The following is a 12424-nucleotide window of genomic DNA, read 5'->3' as shown; positions in this document are numbered from 1 at the left end:
TTTCTGCGTTTGCCTTTTGGTTGTGCGTCAGCTCCAGCTGTTTTTCAGCGTTTTTTGTCACAACTTCTGGCTAATGTGCCATCGTGTTGCAACTATTTAGACGATATTGTTGTGTCCGGTCGGACGCCTGCTGAACATTTCCGTAATTTGGAGTGTTTGTTTAAAGTGTTGTCTCAGGCAGGCCTACGTTGCAACATCGATAAATGTTCATTTTTCCTTACGGAGATGGAGTATCTGGGACATGTTATTAATGCTCAAGGCATTCATCCCTCCCAGTCACATTTAGCAGCTATTCGTGATTTGCCCGCCCCTCGCAATCTGAATGAATTGCAAGCAGTTCTTGGCAAATTGACATATTATATTAGGTTTATACCTAATGCATCACAGATTGCTGCACCGTTGCATCGTCTCCGCCGTAAGAATGTTCCGTTTGTGTGGTCAGCTGATTGCCAATCAGCCTTTCAGCAGCTTAAAGAGGCTTTATTGAATGATCGTTGTCTGGTCCATTACGACCCTAACAAGCCTCTGGTGTTAGCATGTGATGCCTCTTCTTTCGGCCTCGGTGCTGTGTTGTCTCACCGAGTCGGTAACACCGAACGTCCTATTGCGTTCGCATCTAAATTGCTAAACAAAGCTCAGTGTAATTATAGCCAATTGGACAAGGAAGCGTTGGCTATTGTGTTCGGTGTCACAAAATTCAATCACTACCTCTATGGTAGACCATTCTATTTAGTAACAGATCACAAGCCCCTGACGTCACTGTTTCATCCGTCTAAACCAGTTCCTCAGCGGACAGCTCAGAGACTACAACGTTGGGCTCTTTTGTTATCACAATACCAGTATGAGATACTGTATCGCCCTACAGCTCAGCATGCAAACGCTGACGCGCTTTCTAGATTGCCGATTGCTGCGGATGATGTCTTCGATTCCTCTGACGACTCTTGCCATCAGATTGACGCCGATGAGCATCAATCCCTCCGGGATTTTCCGATTGATTATCGTCAGGTGGCACGTGAGACGGCCACGGATCCTCATCTGAGTTTACTATTACGTTTTGTTCAACGTGGTTGGCCGTCCAAGGCAAAGGACATATCGGATCCTGTGGTTCGTCGCTATTATACGCAACGTCATCTGTTGTCTGTTTCGCACGGAATTTTGCTGTTACGCACCGAGAATGACCAGCTTCGTGTAGTGGTTCCCCAAGTGCTCCAATCCAAGGTCCTCGACTTGTTGCATCAAGGTCATTGGGGAGTGGTCCGCACAAAGCAGCTTGCTCGCCGTCATTGTACATGGATCGGCATAGATAAGCAGATTACGCAGATGTCTACAGATTGTTCGACGTGTGCCGAACACCAAGCTGCTCCGCCTCAACGCTATTTTGAGTGGGCACGCTCTGCCGGTCCCTGGCAGCGAGTACATATTGATTTCGCTGGTCCATATTGGAATTCTCGTTGGCTCATCGTGATAGATGCATTTAGTAATTTTCCGTTTGTTGTGCCCATGCAGTCTACAACGTCTGCACAAACTATACAGGCGTTGACTTCAATTTTTTGTATTGAGGGTCTTCCAGAAGTTTTAGTGTCTGACAATGGTCCACAATTTACCTCTGCTGAATTTGAAAGTTTTTGTTCTGCCAATGGCATTCGCCATGTTCTTACTCCGCCGTTCCACCCTCAATCGAATGGTGCAGCAGAACGTTTTGTACGCACATTCAAGGATCATATGGACCGCCTTCGTGCTACGCACTCTCGTCAGCAGGCCCTCATCACGTTCCTGTCGTCGTACCGGACCACGCCACGCGACGGCCCTTCGCCTGCGGAGCTTCTCCACGGCCGTCGTCATCGCACCCTACTACGGTTGTTGCACCCCCCGGATCGACCCGCCGCTTCTGAGCATCGCACGCGTTTTCAGCGCAACGACGCGGTTTTTTTCAGAGTTTATCACGGTCGCCGTCGTTGGGAACGTGGTACCGTGATAAGTGTCCAGGGTCGCGGTTTTTATACTGTTCAAGGTGCTACTGGGGTGCACAGGAGGCATCAGAACCAGTTGCGCCGCGCTGGCCGCCCGGATTCTGCCGCTCGTTCTTTGTCCACAGATTTGGTCCGCGGCGGGTTCCAGCCGCGCCTTCCGACTTCGCTGCCGCCCCCAGGGCAGCAGCAGCAGCCGTCGCCGCTACCACGCCGACAGCCCGTCCCGTTGATGCCTCCCGCGCAGCTTCATTCGGGAGCGCCCCTGGTGGTCGCTCCGGCGCCTGCGGTCCCTCTTCAGTCGCCACCGCCTTCGGAGCTGATGGACGTCGACCCCTCAGCCGGGCCGCCTTCCCAAGCGGTGGCTGTGCAGCCTGTCCTGCAGCCGCTTTCCTTGGGCTCCCCCAAGGAGTCTGACACCGCAGCGCCTTGTCCGGCGCCCACTCAGCAGCCGTCGACGCAGCGTCAGGAGACGCTGCCTCTCTTCGTGGGTCCCGACGCCCCGTCGCGTCCAGTACCAGAAGCTGCGCCCGTGGTCACAGGCGTGCACCCTGACCTCGGTTTTCAGTCGGTGTTTCCCGAGGCCCCGCGCAGCCAATGCTGGGGTGCGGACCGGGGACTGCCACCGACAACAGTCTCCGCCCCGGTCTCTTCTGCTACGCCTGCGGCCAGACCCCTCCCCCGCCGTCGACGCTCGCCACGTCATTATTCAACGACGGTGCGGCGATTTGGGGGGGAGGAGTGTTATATCCTAGCCAGTAATGCCACCCGAGCCCGCTGCCAAAAGGTTGGCAGCATCAAAGTTCGGACGCCGTCCGCATAAGCAGCGCCAGCGAAACAGGAAATCGCCGCAAGTCTGCGCGCGCCACCGCTGGCTTCTGGTTTCTTAAGCGCTGGAGTCGCGAGCGCTAGGACAGTTCTGTATTCGCCGCTCAGTTGGATACTCGCCACCGAATTGTGTACTTGCTAGTCAGTTGTGTGTTCATCGCAGCAGAGTTGTTGTTTGTCGTCAGCCGACGCTGACCCAGCCGCTCCGACTCGAACTAGACAGATCTCTGTAGACACGGAGTTCACTACGGTGTTAATAAAGATAAGTACCGACTTTTATTTAATCAGAGTGTTTGGGTTTCATCTTTCTGTTCACTGTTCCAGCGGACCGGTCGGCCCGCTATTAAAAGTGTGGCGGTGACTTCGTAAGCCGTTTCTACAGCGAATTGTTTGTCGCTACGAACGCCGCCACAAAAGAATGAGTGAGACCTGAAATGGAAAGAAGATCTCACACAGCTGGGACTGCACAGGTGCCACACTATGTAGAGGTTACAGCACAACCTCCTCCCTACAGAGTTCATCCACTACGTATGAACTTCTTTAGGTCGATCACGTTCCTGAGACCTAATAGCTTTTTACTTTTAGGGTACTCTAGCCTATATGCATTGGCATGTGGTTTTCCTATGAACCTAAAAGGTCCTTGGTATTTACTAAGTTTAACACCTTCGTCCCAATATCTCCTATTTTTCAGAACTCGTATAGGCAGCTCCCAAGTTTCATCATTAGTTACTACATGTTTATCAATGAAAGGCACCGTAATTACTCCGGTTATCGGCAAGACCATTTTTAACTGGCTTCTTTCAAAGTCAACAACACTCTGATATTTCGACAAGAAATCTATGCCAATTAAAACCTCAATACTGAGATTGTTTACAATTAAGCATGGATGATCAGTTATATTACCATTAATATCAAAGGGCAGCAAAGCTTCTTGCTTTACCGTTTTTGACACCTTGCCAGTAGCACCAATTATTCTTAGTTCTGATACCCTCATTACTGTAAGCTTGTCTTTACCAGGTAATGCATCAATGAAGGACTGAGATATCGCACTCACCTCACTTCCACTGTCTAAGAGACAACGTACATTGATACCCAACATATTCACTATTATTATAGGGTGGCTTATTCTAGGTTGTACAGGTGGTTCCTCAAACTCATCCAATAGTTCCTTTTGGATTTGTCTCCAACTAAAGTGATCGACATCTGTCTTCATTACATTTAGGTCAAAGTGTGTAGGGGTTTTCTGAATTACATTTTCAGCTGCCTTTTCCAGTCGGTCTATTAATTTCAAATCGAAACACTTCACGACTTCATTACATTTAGTTTGCTGAACATGACCCAAATTACTGTAGTTTGATCGATTCTGCGCCTCCAGACCGGGCATAACACTAGTTACAGCTAAACCACTTTCACCATTATCGTCGGGTTCCTTCTCAAGTGACAACTGGTCACAGCTACTGGGTTCATCGACCCCCAACAGGCTATCCTCTACATTCTCACTTACCTTCTTTCCTAAATCTATTAGTACAATATTAACATCATGCATAGTCACTTTAGATAAGAGCACATCATCCTCATCGTAAATATAAGCACGAATTTCTTCTGCTTCTTCACCTGACAATTCAGTATTTTGTGGCTCTTCCCTACCGTTACACTGCTGCGCCTTCTCTTTCTCTTCCCACTTAGAAAGCGTCTCTAACACGGTATCTATCAAATACTGTGAGTGATCTAATATTTCTGCTGTATCCTTAGATGCTACCGACCCCTCATCCACATGTTCAGTCTGAGTATTCTGATCTGTCTTACCAATTACCATAACTACTGGCTTAGGAAAAGTAACCGCTTGGTGAGCGCCAGTGTCCTCATAGACCGGAACTAGTTTTCCTGCCTCGGGCTACTACTGTTTCCTTTATTTCCATTATAGTTAACTGGCACAGCATTGCTTTCCGTACTGTTGCTTACCTGCATAATTTTGTTCGGAACAAAATTACTATCATTTGGATGCCATTGTTGGTTCTGATAATTATTTCTCCAATTCCTGCCTCTCTTAGGATGACGAACACCTACTGTTCTGATGTTTACATTGCCATTCTGCTCGTTCTTAAAATTACTACTAGTGTTATTAGCATTTCTGTTATTACGTGCTTGGTGCTCATTGGCCGCCACACGTTCTACACGTTCCAAAAATTCGATGAAACGATCCAGATTGTCTCTAGGGGTATATATAATTCTAGTTTGCCAATACCATGGCAGTTTGGCTTCAAGACCTAGTATAATCATTTCAGGTTTTAGCTTTTCGGCCAAATGTGACAAACGTGAGATCCATGACCTAGCAAATTCTTTAATAGATTCCTTGCCGGTATTGAAACGTTTTCCACTCCAAAATTCTCTCAACACTTCATTTTGCTTATTGCTAGACCAATACTCATTAATGAAAGCTGTTTTAAATTCCGCTAATGTTTTACACTTCAACATAACATCAGCTGACCAACGCATGGCGTCACCTGCTAAATGGCTTCTAATAAATGAGATTTTCTCTCGTTCAGACCAAGTTGGTGGAATCACATCTTCAAAATCGTTCCAGAAATCTAACGGGTGGATATTTTTATCTGGATCGAACCGCAAGAACTGCCGACACGCGATACAAGCGGCGTTTGCAGCTACAACTTGTTGCATACTACCATTACCAGAAGTTACTAAAGCTACTTTACTCTGTTTTATACATTTCAGAAAATTGTTGAGCAACCTTTTTCTTAATATCCTCATGTTTGTAATTAATTTTATAATTTAAACTGCCCAGATCGTCTTTCAACTTATTGCAGCCAGTCTCGAAGGAAGTTTCTAATTTAGCTTTATTGGATTCTAATTTATTGTCCATTGCCTCAAACCGTTTATTAAAATTAGTTTGGCTGGCCACAATTCTGTTATTTACCTCAATTATATCAGATTTTAATTCAGCATTCATTCTAGCATTACTGGCTGACATTTTTGCATTACTGCTTTTTACCTAAGTTATTTCAGACTTCAATTCAGCATTACTGGTAGCTATTGCTTGTAATATAACATTTAAATCAATAGCGCCAGTATCTTTGTGTGGCTCACTAGCTGGCTTTTTATCACACTCAGGTGACGAAAAACTAGCTCCAACATCAGAATCATCAAAACTAAATGAAACATATGATTGATCAGTCATATCTAACTTCTCCTTCTTAAACTCTACCATCTCTGATGACTGTTTCGTTTTTAACTCATCAGATAAACTATCATCCAATAAATTAACAATTTCTAATTTCTGCTTTACTACAGGGGTCTCTATTATTGAATCATTGCCCCTTCCCACACTACTGCCAGGAGACAATACTTCATATTTCACCTTAACATTACTATTTTCATGCATATTTACGCTTGAATCGTTGTCTGGATTTACAGTTCCCTCAACAGACATAGGTTCTGATTTAAGTTTAACCTCAGTTTCTTCTGGCGGTTCCTTCGCTGACAGTTTTTTAGTGCAGGTTAGTAAAAATTTTAACAGCTTTTCACTTAACTTAGTTTCTTCGGCACGACGTATGGTGTTGCCGGCGCGGCGTACCAGCATTACTGATGCGACGTGGCGCGTTGAACTGCAGACGGCATTTCGACGGCTGCTGTGTGTTTGCGTGGCCCGCAACTGCAGGCGCGGCTCCGGTTGCTCCGGCGGACGACTGCGATGAGGCGAAACTGGCTTCTCGCGATGCTGGCAGCGCCGCTAGACTCAGTGCCAGCTCCGTCCAACCAGATGCGTTGTTAATCCAATTGCGTCGTCCACATGCACACGTAACACTATCACTGTTCTATTACTCAGTTGCGTGTCGCATTTCACTCCCAAATCCGAATATTTAAAAATCACTTTCACTTTTACTAAGTTTGTTTCCCAGACGATGCACCATATGTGGGGCGGCTAGTGGAATTAATTGTCCTATTATTTATGCTGTCTTTTGCCGTTCTCAACACTGGCCCTCTAACTACAATATTGGCAACCAGAAAGTGATTAGCAAAACGTGAAGCCTGTAATTAGAATTCCTAGTGCCCACTTCATCTGAGAAATACACTTACAGCTACAGCTTATAGCTCTGAGGTATTAGGAGATTGTCTGGGATTCATAATCAAAAACGATCATGTGAAAACATTCGCTATATTCTCAAAGTCACAGATCAAAAAAAAAAAAAAAAAAAAAAAAAAAAAAAAAAAGGATCCACACAATCCAACTACCAGAGCAGTTCAGCGTCTAATGCGCTGATGCAACTATAACTGTCCAAATTAAATGTTTAAGTGAATGCTCACCATAACTTGATGATAATGTTCATCAAACGCCACGCTAAATAATGGCAGAATGTCTGTCCCACGGCGGCACGTGAAAATACAACATACGCAAACTGACGATAGATCATTAAAGTCATCCCAGAATTAACACTTCACTCGAAAACGATTTCATGGTTACGCGTATCCCGAGTAACTTACTATGGCAGCCGAGGCTGTTTGTAGCAATGATACCGACGCGACGCGACTCCCAGCACAGGTGGTGTGCTATTCAGCGTCTGGAGAGAACTGGGGCCTTACTTCCTTGCACAGCGTTCTTATGTATAAAGCCACGGTGCGGACGGCTAAGGGAACGCCTGATCAAATCGGCTCTCCAGACTAGCCACTGGGCTAGTAATGCACCACTTTAAGTCATTGAATAAATCATACCTTCCTTTGCTGATGGCCGATGAAGCTCTCAATTTAAATGTGCAATCAGCACACAGGTAAATAATCATAATGAATGTCTGACGAGGCTAAGTCAATTATTTTGGGCGAGAGAATTAATTTAATTACACTACACGCAGTAGACGAGCTCTGAACTTGCCATTTGGAGATACGCTATCGCTATAGTTTTATAGTTATTCAATTGAAACTTCTCACATCTTTATGATTATAGCGGATCTCCCTTCTACTTAAATTTAAACATCCTAGCCTTATTTATTCGCCTACTTAATCTATCTTGCTTCCTTATTTTCTAAGACAAAAACCAGAAAATTATGAATTTCAACTAAAATTTTAATTTGTGAGATCCAAAATACTGTTTCTACTAAATTATTATGAAAAGGAATCTAAATATAAATATTTAATTCTCTAGCTCTTTTCTGTTGCGCTGATGATTTTTACAGAAAAACGTCCAAATTTCGAAAATGGTTTAAGTTGTTGAACTGACATTCAACACATATTGATTTAGTATTACTCCTGACATGCTAGAAATGTTTCAGGTTATTTACTTGACTTTTAAAGCATTGCGCAACATTTATGACGTCAGAACTAGGCTGGCACACAATGGAAAGACTGATGTGAATTTTATACAGCGTGAGTAGGCTGCTTCCCTACAACAGAACTTAGGTAGCCAGGTTTAGAAGTGATCTGTGTACGATCTATGAATTAAGATATTCGTTTTATTAATATGGATTAAATTTACTATTGTCAGCATTTAATACAAGAATGATGATCATCTTTATTCTTCGTAAAAACAAGGCGTACCACTTTTTGATGAGCTAAATGTCACTTTCAGTTACAAACCATGTAAAGCCATTAATAATATCAGGCCTGTACGGTCAAACAATGAATAATTTATTCTTGACATGTGTTATGACACATCCAGCTAATTTCGATGAAACAATAAAGAATCGCTTAACAAGGCTACAAAGCCGTATGGCAATATCGTATAGTCAAATTGCGGAAGCATTACGTTGAGATACGTAGGAGGTTGTAAAAAAAAAACAAAAAAACAAAAAAAAAAAAAGACATAGTCTAGAGTATGTACTGTTTTCGTATCATAGCTTTTTTTTCGGGGGGAAAGTGATTGTTTATGGAGAAAAGTGGTTGAGGCAGACACTGTTCTCGTAATTTTAACCACACAAAATTGCAACAATCATTACCACATTCTGCAATACGTTTCTTAATTATGTCAAGTTACTGTACTACAATTGTATTTTGTGTTGCAGTTTGTAGCAATCATATTTATAATCAAGAAGAATATATTATTCACTCATGTCCTAGAAACAGCAGGTCATGCATTGTAAGATTCAGTGCATGACATGTCTATCGTATAGCATGAAAACAGCTGACACCACGCCATCACTCACAAAATGTTGCTGTAGTGATATTATGCCCTCTTTTCTTTTCCTGTCATTTACATGGGTAGACCTACGATAAAGCTCCCGAACATACCATCAATCGAAGTTCCTTGTCAGTTCGTTATAGAGCATGGTCCTAAAATCTTGGGTAAACAGAGTGTTCACTGATCGGCAGTAATTTTTCAGAGGTCGTCAAAATGTAAATTATGAGAAGGGTAAACGCTTGCCATTCCGATTGTAGATGCGGATGAAGTAGTAGCACCTAAGATTGTAAATATGCGGAGTCGTTTCCTGTGGATACTCCGATCCTGATCCAAAAGGTTCAGAAAGGTCCTGCAAGTACAGTAGAGGTGTGAGGAGGATGATGGTGGGTAGGGGGAGGACTGAGGCCGACCATTAACGGAAAGTCTCGCCCCAGCACGCAACACATCTGCTACAGACGTTATGCTGCGATGCTTCCAAGTTAATAAAGAAATTAATTTAATGTTACCTTCCCATTTAATATATCTTAGTGCTACCCCGAAATATTGTAAGATGTGGCGTTCTTAAGATGTTTGCCGCTATGTTTTGTAATACACTCCTGGAAATGGAAAAAAGAACACATTGACACCGGTGTGTCGGACCCACCATACTTGCTCCGGACACTGCGAGAGGGCTGTACAAGCAATGATCACACGCACGGCACAGCGGACACACCTGGAACCGCGGTGTTGGCCGTCGAATGGCGCTAGCTGCGCAGCATTTGTGCACCGCCGCCGTCAGTGTCAGCCAGTTTGCCGTGGCATACGGAGCTCCATCGCAGTCTTTAACACTGGTAGCATGCCGCGACAGCGTGGACGTGAACCGTATGTGCAGCTGACGGACTTTGAGCGAGGGCGTATAGTGGGCATGCGGGAGGCCGGGTGGACGTACCGCCGAATTGCTCAACACGTGGGGCGTGAGGTCTCCACAGTACATCGATGTTGTCGCCAGTGGTCGGCGGAAGGTGCACGTGCCCGTCGACCTGGGACCGGACCGCAGCGACGCACGGATGCACGCCAAGAACGTAGGATCCTACGCAGTGCCGTAGGGGACCGCACCGCCACTTCCCAGCAAATTAGGGACACTGTTGCTCCTGGGGTATCGGCGAGGACCATTCGCAACCGTCTCCATGAAGCTGGGCTACGGTCCCGCACACCGTTAGGCCGTCTTCCGCTCACGCCCCAACATCGTGCAGCCCGCCTCCAGTGGTGTCGCGACAGGCGTGAATGGAGGGACGAATGGAGACGTGTCGTCTTCAGCGATGAGAGTCGCTTCTGCCTTGGTGCCAATGATGGTCGTATGCGTGTTTGGCGCCGTGCAGGTGAGCGCCACTATCAGGACTGCATACGACTGAGGCACACAGGGCCAACACCCGGCATCATGGTGTGGGGAGCGATCTCCTACACTGGCCGTACACCACTGGTGATCGTCGAGGGGACGCTGAATAGTGCACGGTACATCCAAACCGTCATCGAACACATCGTTCTACCATTCCTAGACCGGCAAGGGAACTTGCTGTTCCAACAGGACAATGCATGTCCGCATGTATCCCGTGCCACCCAACGTGCTCTAGAAGGTGTAAGTCAACTACCCTGGCCAGCAAGATCTCCGGATCTGTCCCCCATTGAGCATGTTTGGGACTGGATGAAGCGTCGTCTCACGCGGTCTGCACGTCCAGCACGAACGCTGGTCCAACTGAGGCGCCAGGTGGAAATGGCATGGCAAGCCGTTCCACAGGACTACATCCAGCATCTCTACGATCGTCTCCATGGGAGAATAGCAGCCTGCATTGCTGCGAAAGGTGGATATACACTGTACTAGTGCCGACATTGTGCATGCTCTGTTGCCTGTGTCTATGTGCCTGTGGTTCTGTCAGTGTGATCATGTGATGTATCTGACCCCAGGAATGTGTCAATAAAGTTTCCCCTTCCTGGGACAATGAATTCACGGTGTTCTTATTTCAATTTCCAGGAGTGTATGATACAGTGGTTAGTCACTATCAATCCTGCACTGAAAACAAATTAAATTTCATCTGTTATTTTCTTACGTAATTAAATCACTGCCAAGATAGCTCTTTATTTATCCAGTCCGTTAACTACGTGTTTGTCCACGTAGTCATTAGCTTTGTGGAAGAGAAAAAAATAATCACTACTCAGCAAATCGTCAAATTTTGTACTCAGTCGCACCACTTGCTAGTGCCACATGACACACTGTGTTATTCAGTACGAAATTAGACGGTACGTTCCCCATGGATTATTTCTTTCTCCTTCGATACAACGACGGCAGTCCACTGAACCGCATAATTCACAGCTGATGTAGATAAATACGATCTGCCCTTTACAATGACCTTATATCGATTGAAAAGCTACTTTGTGTCTATTGACGCACAACGCCTGAAATCGAGGCAGGTGGTAGGCAGTCGGCTTCACGCTGGCGTTTCTCGTTACCGCCGTCCTTCGGCGTCACCGCGTACTGCAGATAAGGAAGCTCCGATTCACAGGCCGCCGCCGCCGCGCTTTAATTGAGAAAGGTTTTTGACGCCGCCCTACCATTCACGAGGGTCATTCACATGCCGCACGCTAATGTCTCTCCATGTTCCTCGCTCCAAACAGTCCAGGTCACGCAATCTCGCAATGTCCCCGACCCTCTGCCTTTATCCATTCTCTTTTTCTATAGCCTGTGACTACTCCTCTGCTTTTTAGAATACGCCGTTCATTCATTTCTTCCGTTCACTATTTTCAACAACAGTCTCCAATTCCATCCTATACTATGACAGTGAACGTAGTTTCTGATTCTGATTAAGTGTCCAATGTAAAAAGAGCTTTCTCATTTATCGCACTCCCTCGCAGTTGTGTACCTTCCTCATGGTCAGACTGTAGCATGTTTTCTCTTTCTGCGGTCATCATAGGAACGCAGAAATAAGATACTTGATCGTGGAAAGAAAATCAACTAATTTGGGAAAAGCATATTTTTGACGTCAGCTGTACAAGTTTATATTTATTCTCTCTACCCGTTTCGAGTGTTATAATCTTATTCGATGAGAAAACCGTAAGATAAAAAAAAAAAAAAAAAGAAAGAAAGAAAGAAAAACATAGAATACAAGAACGTCATAGTTAATGAAGGAATTAAAAAGGTGCCTTTGTACAAGTACAGTAGTGCACATTTTGTGATAATTTCACACTTAATAATTGACACATTACAACCTTCAAACGCATAAATACTATGTGATCGTCAAAGAGATCAAATTGGAACACATGCAACGGTACCGTTAGTACGCTTCACAAGTATTGTTGATATGCAGACGATATCAGAAGACGAATTAGGCAAAGTTTACAATAACGTATGACTGGGCGAGAGGGCTTTTTCTGCGGAAATCATAAACTTCGCCCAGGAGACATGGAAATGTGCACCACTGTGTTTTATTTCGATGAGTACTCCTACGTGTCACACTTCCTCGTCCGATCTAAT

General features: G+C 45.1%; 1 protein-coding gene across 1 annotated transcript in view; it reads left to right on the top strand.

The window, feature by feature from the left end:
• The window catches only part of LOC126451152 (WAS/WASL-interacting protein family member 3-like), a 183123-nt gene that overhangs the window by 131869 nt on the left and 38830 nt on the right, over window positions 1–12424 (top strand). The window contains exon 2 of the mRNA XM_050091031.1: window positions 2096–2481. Coding sequence (XP_049946988.1) covers window positions 2096–2481 — 386 coding nt within the window. The remainder of the gene's footprint in view (window positions 1–2095; window positions 2482–12424) is intronic.

Source organism: Schistocerca serialis, chromosome 1 (genome assembly GCF_023864345.2).
Source record: "Schistocerca serialis cubense isolate TAMUIC-IGC-003099 chromosome 1, iqSchSeri2.2, whole genome shotgun sequence".
NCBI classification, from domain to species: Eukaryota; Metazoa; Arthropoda; class Insecta; order Orthoptera; family Acrididae; genus Schistocerca; species Schistocerca serialis.
Note: the sequence above shows the minus strand (reverse complement) of the source record. Positions and strands in the feature narration are given on the sequence as shown.